The sequence below is a fragment of the Leptosomus discolor genome, chromosome 17, assembly GCF_034619465.1.
Source record: "Leptosomus discolor isolate bLepDis1 chromosome 17, bLepDis1.hap2, whole genome shotgun sequence".
NCBI classification, from domain to species: Eukaryota; Metazoa; Chordata; class Aves; order Leptosomiformes; family Leptosomidae; genus Leptosomus; species Leptosomus discolor.
In genome coordinates, this window is record NC_141407.1 from 11,176,467 (window position 1) to 11,195,986 (window position 19,520).

At 40.6% G+C, this 19,520-nt stretch overlaps 1 protein-coding gene across 1 annotated transcript; it reads left to right on the forward strand.

Annotated features, from left to right (window-relative positions):
- The first annotated feature begins 1,325 nt into the window (after positions 1–1,325).
- Positions 1,326–4,191, forward strand: PFDN4 (prefoldin subunit 4). The gene is made up of 4 exons (XM_086474821.1): positions 1,326–1,455; positions 2,465–2,572; positions 3,584–3,727; positions 4,053–4,191. Exons 1-4 carry the CDS (start codon positions 1,432–1,434, stop codon positions 4,182–4,184), a joined length of 408 nt encoding a protein of 135 aa, XP_086330947.1. The 5' UTR covers positions 1,326–1,431; the 3' UTR covers positions 4,185–4,191.
- The last annotated feature ends 15,329 nt before the right edge of the window (positions 4,192–19,520 follow it).

Consider the following 19,520-nt stretch of genomic DNA (forward strand, 5'->3'; position numbering starts at 1 on the left):
TTCTGGAGATCCAAACTCTCCCCAGACACTGCTCAGTGAGCTGTAGACTGTGACCCAGATTTCCAAATTCCTTTCCAAAGCCAAACACTTGAAAAGCACACCGTCCAGCACCCTGGAGTCTTGATACCCAGGTACTTTCTTTGGATTTAACTCCAACAACTTTCAACTGCAGCTCACAGGAGGGCATAGCAGAAAGATGAATCACAGCAAAACATCTGAAGATATTTTCAAGCACCTTTCTGAATCTTATACTGCAGGCTTGTTGCCACCCCCACCTGACACTAGCACAACAACATATCACTTTGAAATCTTTGTAGCTGAGGTGTATTTAAATTTTTGAAAGCTCGCGGATACTGGAGGTGTTGATCATTCCTCAAGAAGGTCTTGGCAGACCCAGGCAGGAGCTGATCACAGAGTCTCGAGAAGTCCCAGCTGCTGTTGCCAGCAGCGGTGGCTCAGCCAGCCTCTGCTGGCGCAAACACCTTCCGAAGTCCCATCGGTTTTGGGTCCTCACGTCTCTTAACACCCGCATGTGCCCATCCACCGCGGCCCCAGGGTTTGGGATCACGGGCCTCGTACCCACTGCAGCCGAGCGTCAGGAAGGCACAGCGCCAGGCCTCTCCCCCGCCATTGTGAAACATTACCATGACCTGGTTTGGTTTTTTTTTGTTTGGTTGGTTTGTAGCTGTGAGAAGCTAAATAAACTTTAGCATGTGGAGGCAATTACGCAGCATAAATGCCAGCTATCCCTGTTTCTGTTTAGAAGCTGTCAACCAGTCTTTTCAGAAAAAAATATTTATTTTCGTTTAAAAAGTCCCTCTGCAATGATTTGAACTCGAAGGCCCCTTCCACCTCCCCTTCCAGAAAGGCGGCTCTTTTGGTTGGTGAGGGCTGGGGACAGCTCGGAGGACTCCCTGGCCCCGACCTCAGGCTGGGCACGGCCCCACCGCCCCTTGCTCCCCGCTCAGGGGCCGCGCCCCCTCAGGAGGCGCCTTGTACCCCACCCTGCCGCCGCTGCACCCGCCCGGGCCCGCACCGGGCACCCGCTGGGCTTCGGCCGTCCGCACCGAGAGGGCGGGAACCCGAAGCCGAGGCCGAGGCCGAGGCCGAGGCCCCGAAGCCCCGGCCCCATCCCATGTCGCCCCCTGGCGGCAGCGCTGGCAGGCCGCAGCCACAGCCCGCTTTTTAGCCGGCGGAGGGGCGGAGTCGGGTCTCTTCCCCTTTAAACGGGATGTACCAAGCGCTGCGGGGATGGGTTGAGGTTTACCGGGTGCTCTGCGGTAGCTCCGGGCAGCCCGCCGGACTGGGGGCGGTGGGGAGAGGGAGAAGCCCCGGGCCGCGCGGGGCTGCTGCCTCCGGGCGCGTTCCCTCGGTTTCCCACGACCCCAGCGCCTCCTCTGTGGGGAGGGTGAATAGTTCAGTCCTACCAACATGGCCGCCACCATGAAGAAAGCCGTGAGTGTGGGAGGGGGTGGCGGAATTTTTTCCCTTCCCGGCCTCTCCCTCCTCCGTGGGCTCCACCCGGGGAGAGCGCAGCTCCTGTGCCGCCTCCCGGGGTGGGCCGGCTGGGCCCTCTGGCCGTCGGGGGCCGCCGTCTCTCGGTGCTGCGGCGGCGCGGCCATGTCCCTGGGGCAGCGCTGCCTCCCGCCCCTCGCTCCGCACCCAGCGGGGCCTCCCTGCGCGCCTGCCCGCCCTTCACGCAGCGCCCCGGCGGCGGCCCTCTGCGGGGTTGGAGGCGGTTCCCTTTCCCTAGGCCGCTGCCGGGTCAGGCCAGCGCCGGGTTAGGCCCGGCTGAAAACAACCCGGTCGCTTGTCGGTGGAATAAGGTCTTGGTATCGTTACCGGGGCTCTATTGAGATTGCTTGTTGTGCCATCAAACGTGCAAGTGCGGATTTGGTTATGCTGCTGCTAGGAGTGCGGTTTGCTGTAACTGGCAAAAGCTGTTTCTGGCTGCACGAACTGCCTGTAATGTGGGACGCCCAGCCCGCCCCCGGCAGCGGGTCGCCTGCCGCCGCAGGTCAGTCAGGGAGAGCCTGCGTGAGGCACGGGTCGGTGGGTTTCACTGTCCTGTAGCACCGCAGGCTGTCACAGCTGACCCGCTGCCGTAAAGTGGTGTTGCCGTAAAGTGGTGTTGCTGACGGGTTGCTTCGACGTGCCGTGCTGTACCCCGCAGTGGTCTTGGAGCAGAGGTGTCCGGTTCGACGGTCAGTGCTGTCAAGGAAATAACCTTTGCGTTAGGATGCCGCGGATAGCTGGTGTTTTAACTGGAGGTTACTGGGGCCTCTGCCCAGCTAAATGTGGGTATTGCTGAGGTGCTTGTGGCGGTGGTTGAAGGAATCAAGTCTCTAAGCAGAATGTAGTGGCTGTAAGATTGTTTTTCAGAAGCTTTGTAGTGAGAGTCTTGTAGTGAGATTCAGGTTGATGTAAGAAATTAAGTCTTAATTTTGCCCTCACTTTCTTGCAGGCTGCAGAAGATGTCAACGTTACTTTTGAAGATCAGCAGAAAATTAACAAGTTCGCAAGAAATACTAGCAGGATCACAGAGCTGAAAGAAGAAATAGAAGTGAAAAAGGTATATTTCCTTCAAATAGCGCTTGTTCTTCGTTGGCCAGAAGTAACTTTCATCTGTAATACAGAAAACAGGGGCTGTGGATTACTGTAAATAACGCTTTGGTTCTGATAAGGATTTTTGATACTTTGAAAATAGCTAGAGAGTGTTAAAGTGGAAAAAGAAGTCATGAGAAATAAAGGCCACTAGTATATTTCTGCATGCAGTTCTTAGAAATCCTTAGTTGTTACATATGAAGCGTTGTTTATATATAATGGCTGTTTGTAGTAACATTTCCTGACTGAGATTGTTCATGTTTATTTTTACTTGAACCAGTGAGGCAGTTGTTTGTTACAATCTTCCTTCAGTGTTTTGGCAGAGAGTGTGATTATGAGCACAGAGGTTTTCTTTTGCTAAAGAGGATACATCGTTCTAACATACTTGTTTAGTATGAATTCACTTTCCTTCACTCATAGCACTTCCAAAGAAGTTTTACCAAGTTTTTAAAAAATGCTAGTACTGTCACAAAATGTTTTCTATAATTACTTTGCCTGATATGCATGCTATAAAATGTTGCTGTTTTATGTTGATGTTCCATTGGTGGCTTAAGGTGCTGGGACTCTAAGCAATCTTATTTTTGCACTGAAGTAACTAAGATTTACTGTCTTACATATTATTTTTTTCTGTTCTCTAGCTAAATTTGAAAATTTCTGTGTAAAAAAAGCATATCAGATCTTAGTGAAATTTAAATTTGCTATATTTCCCGTGTCTAGACAGGTAATTATCCTATTAGTGACAGATAATGAGTATTGACTAGAAATTTCTACTGGTACAGCTCCATTGAATTTAATACTTGTGCTAAATGACAGCTCTGGAACTGTTCTGTTGAACATGTTGATATCAAGCTGGCAGGTAGGATTTTTGCCCCAAATACAGACTCACTGAGCTCGTTATTCAACTGATAGCATGGCAATGTATCGGTTGAAATAATTACCTAATGCAAAGTGACCGCCTTTCTTACGTCTTGATAAATAGAAACAACTTCAGAATTTGGAAGATGCTTGTGATGACATTATGATGCTTGATGATGGTGACTCACTCCTGATACCCTATCAAATTGGAGATGTCTTCATTAGTCATTCCCAAGAAGAGACACAAGAGATGCTGGAGGAGGCAAAGGTTTGTCTGGGCGAAAGGGAGCTCCTTTACTGGCTGCTGTAGCAGGATGAGTACTGGAATGGGATGATCTGTTCATCCTTTGAACCTTTAACTTTCTAAAGCTTATGTTTGATTTGTGATTTGAGGAGGCAGATGTGCATGCATGGAAGTCATAGCTGGGATGTCAGTATACAAAGTCGTGACAGTCTTTGTTTGGCCCCATAATAAGTCTTACAGCCTGACTTGGCAAAAAGTTGGAAAAGGGTTACCTCTTTATTGTTTATATGTTGCTGACAAACATGACTCGGTTTGTTTTACATAACTAGTTGATTTTTTTCTTTTTCAGAAAAATTTACAAGAAGAAATTGAAGCATTAGAATCCCGAGTGGAATCAATTCAGAGGGTGTTATCTGACCTGAAAGTTCAGCTTTATGCAAAGTTTGGGAATAACATAAATCTTGAGGCTGAGGACAGTTAAAGGTGTTCTAAATATACCATACAACTTTTCCTTGTTCTATTAAATGTTTTGATAATGTTGTTCTAACTAAATTTAAAAAAAAAAAAAATCCACCGATTTATCTTCTTTTTTTTTTTACTTTTCTGTTTTGGGTTCCATCTATTTAATGAGAGGTTTCTTATTTTGGTTATTGCAGTTATTTATTTGTGCAGGAAATCATTAGCTTCATACTGTTGGTAAAGCATCAAGATTGGAATATTTCCAATGTTTATTAAGTAATAAAGTCAGGCACATATTGTAGTTTCCTTGGTCTTGTTTTCCACTCATGAAAATACTTAAGTATGAAAACAATAGAAATGGGGGATTTTTGGTTTGCACTGTAATGGTTGTTTGTTAAAAGTTTCTCTGTAGTGTATAGGGCATAATTCAGCTGTGATGCTATTTAACTGGTTTTAGTCGCCTCCTGGAAATACCAAATCTATCCTTTGTCTTTCAGCCATAGCTCAGATAGCATACACACTGGTAGCTCATTGCACAACGTGGCAACAAGTCAACAGGGAAGAAAGGAGGGCTCTTTAGAGCTTGCACTGGTATTAAACAAAAGCTTTTGGAGTCACAGTCATATTCAGTCATTTACTACTTTGTGTTTGGGAATCGTAAAAGATGCTGTAGCTCAGAATGATGACTTAACTTCTTCTAATTTTCCTGAACAATCATTTTCTAAATCCACATTTACATACCAAATTAACTTCAGAATTGTTCACAGATGATCTTGCTATGCCAGCATCAATGGAAGTCTGCCTCCATCCCTGTGTGGAGCTGAATGTAATTTTTAAATGTCTTTTCTGTCTCCTTACATCCTTAAAAAAATTATATACTGTCTCACTGTAATTCTGCTTTTGGACTTTTGCCTGCTTTAATTAATGTATTGTTCCATGGAAATACCTGCTCATTATGACTTTGCTAAGATTTAATTTCTAAAAACATACTTAAATCATCTTTTTAAGCTGTTTTCCAAAACAGTGCGGACAGAGAATTCAGTTGGCCCAATATTAATCTGTGGTCATTGTTCTTAATATAAATTAGCAGTATGAGGTGAGTATATTTTTATAAAGTGATTAATACCTACCTATCATGTGTCAGTTGTGTAGCATCTCTTCTTCAAACAGTGCAAATATGGAGGAAAACCCCCCTACTTGATTTCTCTATTATTGACATAGTTTTAATAGAGTGGGGATACTGAACTTGATCTTCTGAGCAGGATCCCACCAGTGCGTTGTTATTTACGTATTACAGCATTGTAACTGACATAGTTGTCTACACAAGCTGTATGTGAAGTGTAGCATAGCTGTAAGAGAAGGCTGTCTTTGACAGTGGAGATCCAACACCTCAACGCAAACGCTTGTGTTACATACACGTGTCGACTGGGGGCTTGTAAGTCTCAACAGCTGCGTATGCCTCTGCTGCTGGACCTGTGCACAAATACCCTGGCTATAACTGTACAGATTTTTAGCCTTTTTTTCTGACTGGTTGCAGTTTTAATTCAAGCCTGTGCATCAGGAAAGAGTTCAAGTTACTCCTTACTTCCTGAGTGAATACTTTAGCTACTCTTAGATAAAATGTGGATGTGGTAGCCATGGCAACTCTGCTGCTCTATCTGCCAGCCACTGCTTGTAGCAAATCAAGTGTGTGGGGCAGTCAAGGAGATACAGGTGCTCCTTCATGTAATTTTTGAACCCTCCATACAGTTTTCTGTGTTAGGCAGGCGTTTGGCACCAAACTACTTAGAGTAGTTCTGGGTTGACCCAGAGGTGTAATTTTAGGCACTAAAGGGAGAAGGTGGCCAGTTATTTGATAGCAGCTGATACGAATATTGTGGACTTGGGTGACTTGGCTCTGCCTTATCCTGCTTTATTAGATGCAGCTCTTAGTCCAAAACTGTCTGAGAGCAAGGTTACTGCCTTAGGAGGTGCTGGTATCTTGAGGTTTTTTTCTAAAGAGCCAAACCATTCATTTGGTCTGTTAAAGTAAACCACCCAGTGCACTTGTCTTTGTAGTTATAAACCAAAGAAAATGTGAAAGACTTCTTCCAGGTGAAAACTGAGCTAGTGATGGAGTTTGACCCATCATGAGAAGCAACCAGCAGATGGCATCAAAGAACCGGGAAACCCATTTTACGGTAAGCCGATGCCTAGGCTGTGAGTGCCAGTGCTGAATTTAGAAAGGTGAAAGTGTGACTGCAGTGATCACTATCTCATTAATTGGTTGGCGACACCTTAAATGTCACTCCTAAGTGACTGCTGTGCCAGCTCTGCTGTTCCGAGCATATTCATGGCTGTGCAGACTGCAGGTATTCCAAATGGTTGTGATTTCCAGAATGGCCATGGTATGGATATAGCTTTGTTACAGAAAAGAAAAAGGCAGCTAGTGAAGTTTAACTGTGATTCCAGTGGGAGCTATAAAGCCAAAGAGCACCTTAGTTCAGTAAAGGACCCAAAGGGAGAATGCTGGCAAGGTGTGGAGAGCTTGCATTATCTCTGTTCTTTGGTATCCTAGAAGTGGAACTGTCCCTATTGCAGCCCGGGTGTTTAGGGAAAAGAAGGTTAAGAGTGTTCTTGGGAATGCCAAAGGCCTTTCCTCTCTCGTGCTGGGTTTCAGTTGTTTGGGGTTTGTTTTGTGACCCCACTCCCTTATTTTCTTTCTGTTTTCTGGTTATCATGATGGTGTATTTTAGGTCATTTCACTAGGCCTTCCTGCAATAGTAGTTTAGAGTTTAGGCTTTCATGCATACGATGCATCTTTCCTGTTTGCTTAGTCCTTACTACAAATTGTATGTCCATGCAGCCTTGAAAATCTAGGTGCCTTTTTGCACGTGTAATGTCCAGTTTCCTTGTATGGTTTGGACAATTGTGTTTGCAAGTCAGGCAAGTAATTGCAAACTTTTTCAGATTAGTCTCTGGATTTTTGTAGTTTAGAGAACTGGTGTCCCAGGCTACCATTTGATATTTTTATATGTGTAAAATAGAACATGCAGGAAACTTCTTGTTCCTAAGTTGTCATTGTAAAAGTTAGTTTGCAGATTGTCCATCATTGGCTTGAAAGTATTTGACAGAGTCCTAGTTTTTCCTTTTAATAAACTGTTTCATCCCTAGTGAATATATGCAGTTGTTTTTCAGTTGGCATTTATTCTGTTTAGCCCCCCCATCCTCCAAGTACTTCTTATTTTTGGTAGATTGGAAATTTCTGTTATCTCTAATGTTTGCCTTACAGTTGTCTTGTTCTGACAATGTAAGTCCATGAAAAAAAACCCTGATCCTCTGTGCACCTCTGTGCATGTCATGAATCATTTAGCTGCACTTGACAGTATGCATTTTTTAGTATAGTTATCAGAATGCAAATCGTTCACTGTCGTTCTCTGTATTGTCAAGGGAATGACATTTGTAAAGCACTTGAAAGATGAAATGCACCATAAAAGTGCTAAGTGTTATTTTAATCTAAGGGCTTTGTTTAGAGCATTGGGCCAGTGATCTTTTATGATGCCTTAGTGATTGAATTAGCTATTCAGCTCTATCTTTGTATTAAAACACAGTTTCTATACTGCTTTTGTTTTGCAAGTCATAGAGCCACCAGTGGCTGGATTTTCACTTGGTTGCAGCAATTAAAGCAGGTGAACTAGCAAAACTGCAGCAGTGAAATACAGCTTGTTTCAGTGTATGATGTCAAGGAGACTGAACTTTTCAATTTTTCAAAGTAGCCTGCTAAAAACTCTATAAAACATAGTAGGACACAATTATTATATTTTCAGGGGCTTGTTTGTGATTCTGTATTCTGTCAGCTGATATAAAAATGCTTTCCACGTGATAATCTCTAGCATAACCTTCTCCATTGGAACCTTGATTATTGCTCGTCGCTTTTGTATGGAAGGTCCTCAGATACCGTTACAGTCCATGATATAAATGTAGTTGATAATAATTCAATAATTACAGGAAGTAGTGTGTAGCCAAAGTACAGATAATTTTGTGGTATTGTCACTTCAAAGGGCAAAGAGATTGAATGCTGAATTCTAATGCTGTATTTTCTGTAGGAGCAACAGAATTAGGTAGTTTGGTTTGTACGAATCCGTGGTTCAGATAATTTATCTAATGTTATTCTAATAGTCTGATTCATGAAAGAGGAAAAAAATGTGGATGTATATAGGCATGATAAGGCCTGACAGAAATTATTTACAACCAAGTTTGTCCTTATATTGATTGTATGAATCATACAGAAAAACAAATCATTTTGTAATTAAATGCTAGCTGGTGATGGGACTGTACAGAACACAGTGCACCAAGCACAGGTGTAAATGGCTGTGAAGGATTTCCCTCTGCAAGAGGTGAAACACATTTGCACTTAAGGGGGACTGCATCCAGCTGTTAAGGACCTGTAATAAAAAAATTATAAACCCCAATAGAACATCAGCCATTTACTGCAGATTTACAAAAATCTTTTGTTTGCTGTTGCTCTCCGAAGCTGGTGGGTATACTGTGGCTTTGATCTCAGTCCATAAACTGCAGGTATCATTAGGTGACCCTCTATACTCCTGCCAGCCAGCCCACACTTGAGGACTCTGAGTGGTGGGGTGCAGGTTTATAATGTAAGTTCATCGAAGGACTGCTTCAGGATAGCTACTGCGGTCTGGTCTGGCATTGTTACCGCTTGTACAGGGGAGAGGAGAGACAAGATGTACTTGATGTTGAAATAAAGGCTTGGCCAGTACTATACCTGGCCATTTCCTTAAGGAAATTAGGAAAAATTCCTGTTTGCTTTCTTGACACAGCCCAGCACAGGTGAGGAAAAACACTGTTTGGTGGATTTTTAGATTCTGTCAAGTTTTACCCCTTCAGGCATGGTGCAGAAGTCCATCGTCTTGTCACGTTTGGATGATTTTCTTGTTTGATTGTGCATTCCAGACTTACAGTGCTCTGGTAAAGTTAGAACTTTTTTTTAATTACACTTACAGTTGAAATTTCTACTGTCTGTTAGGTGTCTGGAAGAAGTGTGAGTTAAATCAGACTTGTTAGTAAGGGCTAGTCATTGAACAACAACAACTGATAGCACACAAGTATAAAACTTGACTGCCTTTGGGTACACCATAGTGGTAAATCAACCTAGATAAAAATTATTAATCTCAACTCACATGGCTAAGGACTGATGGCAACTCTACACCCAAGACTGTTTTTTTTATTAACACTTTGGGGGAAAATAATAAAACTTTCCATTTCACTTCTGTTGTGAAAGCTCTTTCTTCCCCAGTTGCTTAATATTGCTATTAAAAGTTCAACCGTAAAAGCTTTAGCTTGTTTTTGAAAATGTCTCCCAGTACCAATGTTAAATGTGTATATGCACTGAAACAGCCTCTGGGGAAGTTTTTAGACTTGTCTCCCCTCTGTAGGGGATAGTGAAGTGTTCATATGTTTTCCTGTATGTGCTACCTAAGACAAATACATTATGATATTTGTGGTTGGACTTGATGATCTTGGAGGTCTCTTCCAACCTAATGTATGATTCTATAATTTATGCTCTTAAAAAGAAGAGCAATGGCTGTATTTGAGATGTTCAGGATAGCATTTATAGTTGTTGACTTTTGATGAAGGTAGCAAGGAGAACAGATGGAAATCCGGGCAACTCCTGCGCTGCTTATGTAGATGTTTGTGTTAAACCTCCTGTAAAGATGTGCCCCAACCATTTTACCCTTAATTTTTTTTCTTTTGAGGTGCAAAGTCAAAATTGTATTAAGAGTGACAATACATTTTTCCCTTTCTTGGCTCATAGAGTGGTTTACATGAAAGAAGCAGCAATTAATTGTGAGAGTAAGAATTATAAACAGATACATGGTTAGGTAGGTTAACACAAACGTCTCCCTCAAAGTCAGTAGTTGAAGTCATGCATAGTCCTTGCTGTGTCTCTAATTATTCTGCAGATAGATAGAAATATTAGCAAACTTTTCATTTCATGTTTGTGACAAAGATCCTTCATGAAGGCAGGCCTCTTTAGACTGCAGCATTTCTTCTACCTCCTCCTCCTGTCCACAGCTCCTTTTCCCACTGCTGTAGAGAGTAAACCTGGTAAGCTCCTTGAAGCGAGGTAGTACACAAATACATACAGACTATCTAAGCAGATGGACTGTGTTGGTGCACTATGCACTTCGCAGAAAATGCTGATACAAATACAGACATAAGAATTATTTTAAAAAAAAAGGAGCAAAACGGACTTCAATGTAGAAGAGTTTTGGCCATGATTACACATTTTATTGTGGTCATGATTGTTGATTTTACAGAATTGGTAGCAAAATCGACTGTAAAATTTATTTTACTAGCTGGTTGTTCTACAACATTTGATGGAGCTACAGTTGCGGATGTTTTTCTTTCTGTTCACTGTTCAGCTTTGGCCATCAGTGGTATGGAGTAGCTGTATGCCTGCTTGCGGATGTTACTGGGAGATCACTGTTGCAGGGAGTTTGCAGTTATTCTCTCCCAGATTATCCTTCTTGCAGTTCACTCCTATATGATGTAGCCATCGAGGAGATAATGCATTCCTTGGCTACTGATATCACTATAGCACTCACGTTACCTGTACGTCACTTCCCTGGCACCTCACTATTCAGTGAGTATTCACAGTACCATGGGTTGAAGAATTGGATAAATGATGCTCTGTAGGCAAGTGTGGCTTGGTTGGCTGGTTGTGGGTTTCTTGTTTTCTTTTTAAGTTCTTGAAGTAACTAGAGGGCACAGAGTCCATGTTGATAGTCAGCTTTGCATTGGATATAGTGGATCCTTCAATCCCCTTTTTTACCTGTATGACATTGTTACTTTCTACTGTGGTAGCCACCTTTCTCTCAAATGAGACAGAGAACATTCTGCCTACTTAATGCTCACAACCAGTATTTAGCATTTCAGCCACATGTACTGTAACTGACACTTAGCTGGTGCTTTGCATTTTTTACATCTAGCTTGGGCTTTGTATGCTTTCACTTTTCCAGACAACAGTCTGCTAAGCAGCTGTATGTATTGATAGTGCTGTTTGGTCACATCAACACAAGAATTTCGTATCAGGTTGACTTTTATTTATTGTCACTGGCAAGAACTCCTTGACACATAATTTTATTGCCATTATATTTGATATGACAAACATCTAATAAAACAAAATTGCATTTCATTTCATGTCAAAGCAAAGATGTATTTAATATGGAGTTTCAGCTGATGTCTGTTGCTATGACAACATGCAGTAACTTTGTGGTTAGCATAGGAATTATCTCAAGAATTTCCTGAGTTTCATGTCAAATATGAATAGCTTGCAAAGCTTTCCTTATACCAAACAGGACACGTGGGAGAAAGATCACAGGCTCTTTCCCTCAGCTCCTTAAATGCTGGTTTCAATTCCCTCTTATTTCAAAGGTGAAGTTCTTCATGATGTCAAAGTTGATACAAAAGTTAGGAAATTTTTCAGAGTAATTTGTCTGTAACCTGCTGTTTTAGTTTGTCCTTTGTACTGCAATAGAGAACACAAAGCTTGTTTTTTATTTGATAGAGTTGATGCATTGATAATGAACTCTGGGTCAGGCTTGGCTGTTGTTCACACACTTCCTTGCACACTGAAAAATATGTATTTTGGCTCTTACTTTTCTCTGCTTTCATGGTGACCTGTAGCTTCATGTTGAAATGTTTATATTTCAATTAATGGAGGTGTATAGATGCCAAGATAACGAACACCATTCACAGACTGGGAAAATAAATTAATTGTACAATTAAAGTAATGTAAAATGAAGAAGTGGTTAATTCAAAGCCAAAAGAAATAAATCAATTCCCCTTGGCCATAATGAATTCTGAAAGAAGCAAAAAAGAGAGATTCTTTATAAATGTAACTTTTCTGAAAAATCTCAGCTATTTCCAGTGACTAGCTCTTCATTAATGTGTACATCTAAGTTTATTCTATACTGTTTTTCAAATAAGGCCGTGCAGTTGGCTGTTACGCATCAATGTAGCACTTACACCTACCTGAATTATATGAGCCAAATCGTGTCGCAGTCTATTCTGTTAATCGTAACGAAAGCAGAAAGTTCTAGCTCGGCTTTGAAAATGCTGCTGTCTTGGTCTTTTGGTTGTGAAATAGAACTGAATTAATGAGTTATAGTATTCTGCATAATTATACAGGAACCATTTATTTAAGGCACAAAGCAAACGTGGAAATTTGCAACAACTCAAAAACTCCCAGAATGATTCCTATTTCACAGCTAATATGGTTCATTTGGAAGCAATGGAGTAAGAAAGATCTAAGAAGCATCTTACAGCTTGCTGTGAAAAGGTGACACCAGCAATGTTTGAAATGTCTGTACTGTATTTTACAGACAACAGAAGTGGAGTAGACTTTTCTGTTCACAGTGCACTGATGAATTCTAGCTTTTTCTGAAGGTTCTGAGCACACATGGAAAAAAACCCAATGCTTTGGAAAAACACCTAAGCTTCATTTTCATGTATACTTGTACACATTTCCTGAATTCATTGCTGTTGCATTTATACAAAATCACTGTGTGTGGAATTAAGAGTGGAAACACAATGAGAAAATAAGTTTAATTTTTGTTGCTTATGTTGTCTTTGGGACTTGACATTGGTGTTAGTACTTTCATTGTAAGTTGGATGTGGTTTGCATTAAGCAAATAGTTTACATTTTTCCTAGACTTTGTATTAAAATTGACTCAAAATTAGTACCAAAGCCTGTGAGAAATACTGATTTAGAATGAAAAAGCAGTAATTGGTCTTACCTTTTCAGAGAACAAGCAAAAGCAGAAACTTAGAAAGCGGTGACTGGCATATGTATACATTTTTAATGTCCCTGCAATGTAATTTTCAAGATTTTATTATTATTTTTCACAAATGGAAAATCTGCAAAAACATGTCGTTATTAATCATATTTTCTTTCTTCCCTGTGGCTTAAAAAGGGGTACAGTCAGTAGGCAGGGCAGCTTTACTGTGAGAAGGAAGGGCACAAGACATTTTATAAAGAATAATGAGATGAAAAATACAGTAAAGCCTACAACTGTTCTTTCCTTGATTATTGATATTGAGCTTTATTAGAGCATTTAAAAGCTTGGAAGGGATTATAGTCATAGTACTGGCTACCATGGAAATGCCACTTCAAGTGATAAACCCCTTAGAGTGACACTGGTATTGCAGAGGATATCACAAGTAATTATTAAGTGAAGGAGTGAATTTTTAGTATGTCTTTGGAATTGATTGATTTATGCTCCTCCGCCCCCTTTTCTCCTACCTTTTAAAAAGAGCTAATCTTACTTCATCTCCTTCTCTGTGAAGCAGGTATTTGGAATGCTTATCTCTGCTTTCCAAAGCAGTATACAGTACAATGATGGCCGCTAAAAACACACCTATCCGTAGTGCCTGCAAAATGTTAAAACAGAAAAGCCTGATTGTTTCTTAGTCCCTAGGGAGAGGCAAATTCTTTTCCTTTAACTGGTGTAACAGTATGAGTGGAACAGAGCCAGACAGCTGTGCCGTCCCGTCTGTTATCGCTAAAGACATGAAGTGCGTGTAGTTGTCCTGGTTTCAGCTAGCCATTTGCCTGGGCTGGGAAAAGCTGGACTTTGACTGTGAAAGAATCTTGGGAAGAGCTGGAGATTTGGATACCTGTTTTTGAGCCACAGCCTGCTAGGTACAGCAGCCGTTCAAAGAGGACATGCTGACATTTATGTGCTAATACTTTTGGGTTTGCTTTTCAGAGGAGGTTCAAATTGTGTTCTATTGTAGCTGAACTAGTTCATAAAAGTTGCAGACAGACAAGTATTCAGGCATGCAGAGCATATGCTTTTGAGTTGCAGAGCGATTTATAAACTGAGAGAAGTTTAAGCTCCGTAATTCTGCTGGCCTTCTCTTAGCTGTTGCATCCATTATTCTCAGATAAACATAAAACCCCCCTATCTTCTGCATAAAGATGCAATCAGTGCTAGAAGCCTCACTGAAACAAAGTGTTTATACTCTCTGTCCCAGGCGTATCACAGCAACTGTCCCATTATTTTGTGAAGCTGCATACTAACATTCTCCAAACCAAGTATTAGTAATGAAAAAGTATTTTTTAGGCCAGAATTACAGTTAAGAAAAAAGAATCTAAATCTGTTGGAGGTATCTATTTGACAGTAATTTTATCTGGTAACTTAGAATTGAAATATGTGGATTTAAGTGGAAGGGATAAATCTTATCAGAAGGACTTCCTTTCTGTTATTAAACCAGTCTGCTTGCTGATTATAAAGTTTGGGACTGAGATTTCACCGTTGTACAGAATTTGGAAAATTGTATTGTGGAACTGAAGATCCTCATGGAAGATCTAATAACTTCTGTGTTACCGATGCAGTGAAACCAAGATTTGAAACACGAATGAGACCTTGAACTCCTTGAAGTCTATCTTATATCCTCAGCAGAGGATGAATTCCAGCCACTTAACCGGGAGCAGGGACAGGTGCATTCTAAAGCTTCACTGAGAGTTTTGCCTGACATGTGCTGACATGGCTTTCTGGATATTTTGCGCACAGAGGACTCAAAAATGTTGCAAATGCGCTTCTTCGCACATAGATTAGTTTTGCTATGTTCGCATTGGCCGTTCCAACAGAGACTACATAGGATGACAGAAAACTCGTAACTTGCCTCTTCAGTTATGGTAAATACAGAATTATGTGCTGTTTTAATGTGTCTCCTTACAATTGACACAGATGAAAACAGCCCCATGCGAAGTTACTGGAACTGAATAAATAATTCATGACGAACAGTTTATTCAAACACATTGTTTCCCATTCTGTTCACAAATTGGTCACAAATAGAGTAGCTTCTTCATTTGATCAATTATTCAAGAAATTCACTAAATAATTTTTGGTCTCCAATGCTGTCATGTCAGCTTTATTAAGAAAAGGAGAGATTTTTAAAGCAACCTGTTTAATTGGACACGAATGTCATGCTATGGATCTTGCTTGAATGATAAATGATAGGGACATGGTTTAGTGGTAGACTTGGCAGTTAGGTTAATGGTTGGACTTGATGATCTTAAAGGCCTTTTCCAGCCTAAATGATTCTGTGATAGCTACAATCAAGTGGATTAGAATCAGGGTTTTAGTTAAAGTGACTTTGCTTTTTCATCCGATGTTTGATTTTTTTTTTTTTTTGTCTAAGCATCTCTGTATTTGCTTCAAATTTGATTCTTACAGCTACCAGTATTCCTGAAAATAAACTCATTCACAGTGGTAACCTCCAGAGGAACACCACCAAATTCCCTGAGATAAGACTATTACAAATGGAAGAATTAAGATAAATCCCCAGTGAAACCACAGAGTGTACTTAATGTCAACAGAGTCAGTCCAACTCTTACCATTAAGTTCATACGCCAACCATTAACACAGGAAAGAGACATTTTCTTTACAGATAGATAATTTCAAAGTCATTGACTGAAGATTTTCTTGTATTCTACTTAAAAATCACAAAAATCACACCTCTGATTGAGGAACGCAGGGCAACAGTTCTCCAGACTGAGGGGCTACACAAAGAGAATGTTGCACAGGTTAGTTCTGTTGTCATACTCACCTTGGTTTTAACCACAGTGGATTCTCTCCCAAGGGAATGACATGGGCTAGAAGGATTTTTAAGCTAAGCTGGTGTGGCCTTCCTGACACTATCATGAGCACAGGGCATTTCAGGACAGCATTCTGATTCACTACAACAGTAACTGTTCATTTTGATTGGATGCTGTGAGAATATAAAAAAGCTTGATTTCTCATTGGCTTTGAACATTTAGCCAAAATCGGTACGCTCTTGAAATATTTTTATACATTTTAAGTTTTTTTAAAGAAGTTTCTGTTCAGTTCTTTTTCTCCTTCTCAGATTAGCTGTATGTACTTACTTAGCTATTGCCAGGGTGAATTAGTCAATGTTTTCAGAACTTTGTAAAGCATTGCGTAGGTGTCAAGGTTTTAAATAATCTCTCAGATAGCATTTATCACTATATTTAATAGGCTTTCAATTAGAATGACGATTAAAACTGATTTGTTTTAAAGAAATAGACATATTTTTAGTTTCAGCATGCATATTCAGACTTGTATTTAATTGCAACAAAATTGCTGAAATGCTGTCTTTATTCCTAGGTGCATGAGGACGAAACTTTTACTCGGTTCTCTGCAATTAGGATGAAGTAGGAACATTCTCTCAGCAAGTACAGAATAGCTCAGAAGGGAAGAGCTGAGGAGCAGATTTTTGTGGCCCTGCTGACTGAATGGCTGTTTTATTTTAGAGATCTGCCTCAAAACACCATCTGGTTGCCTGCGTTCGTTGTGCTAAAGTCCATAAACACAGGCTCAGGAGAAGCTGGAACTGGTTGTGGGAGCTAGATCTCCCAGTTCTACTGCAGAGTTCACCATCCTGTGTTGAAATCCTTTACAACCGATATGACGAATGCCTCAAGAAAGTGGCACTATTGCGGACAACCACGGTGCAGAACCTTAGCTCACCTTCATTCTGCTCAGTGGGACTTCTCTGGGACCGTAAGGGCATGATGCTCTAATCTTGGTCATCTGGGGCTAGTGTCTTATGCAAGATGGTTTTGCCCCTGCTGGAAAGTGATGGTGGACTGGAGGACTGTTTTAAATGAGACTGCTTGGGTTATACAATATTATGCCCTGGAGGCAAGAAGGGCAGGCTCCAGCCCTTAGGTTCTGGTCCAACAAAGGCCTGAAGAATGTGTGTAATCCCAGTCTGTAAGCAGTCTCACTGAAAACAATGGGATGATACAAATATTTCAGAAGTTTGGTAACAGCAAAATGTTTTCCTAAGTCAGGTGTTTAATATGCAGTATCTCATATTCAATATTACTTCCTTTCCATCGTGCTCTCAGATCTTACTTTCTTTCACCTTGGAACTCACTATACTGGTATTAAAAGTTGGTCTAATTTATGTTTTAGATTTTTTTTGTCCATTTGTAGAGCAGCACATTGAGTATTAATATGTCATCTATCAGCACTGTAAATCTCGTGCTTCTAGATACTCTGATGTCAAGGCGAACTGCAGTTTGAAGTTTTAACACAGTAATCCCCTTCAAGATATCAGTTCCCTTCAGTTTTCAGTCTGTTATGACTATGCACAAAAGCTGTGCTTCACTAACTGCAGTTAGAGGAGTGCACCTCTTGTGACACGTCTCGTAGCTAAGGATTTTAAGTGTAGATTTGGAATAGAGCATTATAAATAGTGACACTGATCACTGGTGTGATCTGAAGTATTCTGTAAAAATAGTCAAATATCTTCTCACAAATATAGGAGCCTGAATTTGTCTCAGTGACTTACCACTTGTCAGCTAAGCCAGGGTAACTATGCATCGCATTGTGCAACAGCAAAATAAATCATTAGCTTAAACCACCACAAAGCTTTCTCCATCAGTCATTCACATTAAAAATCACTTGATTTCAATTTACTCTTCCTGCTACTCCGTGTTAATATTCTCATATTCCTTTAGAAAATAGTGGCTAAACATCAAATTCATAGGTTCTTAGAACAATGCACCACATGACATTATGTATGGTAGTTGTAATGGCGGTCCATTCCCACGTGAGTATTTAAGTACCTCTCTTCTGTAAGATCTGAAGACAAAATGTTGAAGTAATTTTGAAGCAGAAAGTGACAAATATGTGAACTGTGTGCCATATGCAAAATGGATCAGAATAAGATTTTCAGCCACTTCTATAATTACAGTAAACAAGGCTAAAATAAACCCAGAGTAGAATATAAATTGAGCTGAGGATATGATTACACCTAATTTTCATGGGCTTCATGTCGTTCTGCATTCACGTCATAATTCCCCTTTAGCACAATTGTAAACATTTTGTTCTCTTCTGGTCATTGGTTCCTCTTATCCTAAGGAACAACTTTATCCGTAAGCATCAAGAAGAATATGAATGTCCAGCCCTTCCCCATGATAAATGTCACACTTTCAGGGAAAAGCTGCATTTGAATGCTTTCTCCCTGCTGCTAAGTTCTTGGCACACACTCTGAATTTGAGCAAAAAAGATAGACCTAGTCTTGTGAGTCATTTTCTTGATTGATCTAATTTACCTTGAAGGTTAATGTATTCTAAACTAATTCAGAGATTAATAACCACTTAAAGATATATGAAAGACATTTAACTGTATAGCAGACGAGTGTTGTAACCTAGTTTATTATCTCTTCAATGACTTTGGGACGTCATTTGATGAGATTTAAGAGTTATTTGATTGTTTGGTACACAAAAGTGACAGATGCAAAGCAAAAGGTGTTTTCAGAGCTCACTAGTTAATTCTGAAAACAAGGATGTAATTCTATTTGCTTACACTGCATAATTCAAATAAAACATTTGGTTCAAGGTGATAGTTAATGTTTTTTCTTATGGCATTCATTAAAATTCTTTCAATGATTAAATAATTAGTTGGACCAGAACAATGCTGTCCATTCTCCAGCCTGCTTTTGACTTCTAGGACAACAGAACTGATGACACTGCTCTTCTTTTTTTTGCGGGAGTACACCAGAATAGCAATACAGAGCTTTGCCTTTATCTTAAGGAACCATGTCAAGTTTAGATGTTACCTTTTCCAAATATATATTAAAAAAAATGCAATTCTGTTGTATGCGTAGTGTTTTTGGATGTGCCCTCTTTCTGCTGGAAAAGAATTGTCCAGTAATTTTCTGAAGAATTTGTGTCTGACCTGGTAGAAGTAGCAAATGGAAGTGGGAGACAGGACTGTATGCGCCCAGGAGCTCCCACTGGGTTGCCATATGTTTGAAAGTCTCAGTTTAGTTTCCAGTGTAAGTGGAGATGCTAGGTGTTGCTTCAAAGTATTTGTGCTGAAGAACTGCATAGTAAGTCCAGCTTTTGTGGGAAGCTCTGTACATCTGCACTAAACCAAAGCATTCTGGGCTGCATCGCAAGTATTGTGCATATACAAAAAAATATTTGTGTGACATAGATGCAATAGGTCCAAAGTTTTTCAAAACCTTGGACGGAAATATTGTACGCTGGGGCTGTAACATACTGTGTTTTGGCCTGGCTGGTCTCAGCAGGAGGTCAGAGGTGGATGAAGGCCGAGTTCTATATGTCCTGGTAGTCCAGTTTCAGACTTCTTCGTGTCTAGGGGAAGGAACATAGGCTGCTTAATCTGTGTTACATAGATTATGCGAGGGCTTTACACATAGCTTGTAGCCTAGATGCTATTCTGAGTGGTGCTAAGGATCTTCTCCCAGACCAGGAGCTCACTTCTGTATAAACAGAGAGAGTTTTTGATACTTACAAATGTTGAATGTCTTC

What these genes read in the sequence shown, in the direction of transcription:
- PFDN4 (XM_086474821.1), top strand. Translation starts at nt 1,432, where the DNA reads ATGGCCGCCACCATGAAGAAAGCC. An exon ending in CCGCCACCATGAAGAAAGCC is followed by an intron (nt 1,456 to 2,464) that starts GTGAGTGTGGGA and finishes ACTTTCTTGCAG; the next exon opens with GCTGCAGAAGATGTCAACGT. An exon ending in AAGAAATAGAAGTGAAAAAG is followed by an intron (nt 2,573 to 3,583) that starts GTATATTTCCTT and finishes CTTGATAAATAG; the next exon opens with AAACAACTTCAGAATTTGGA.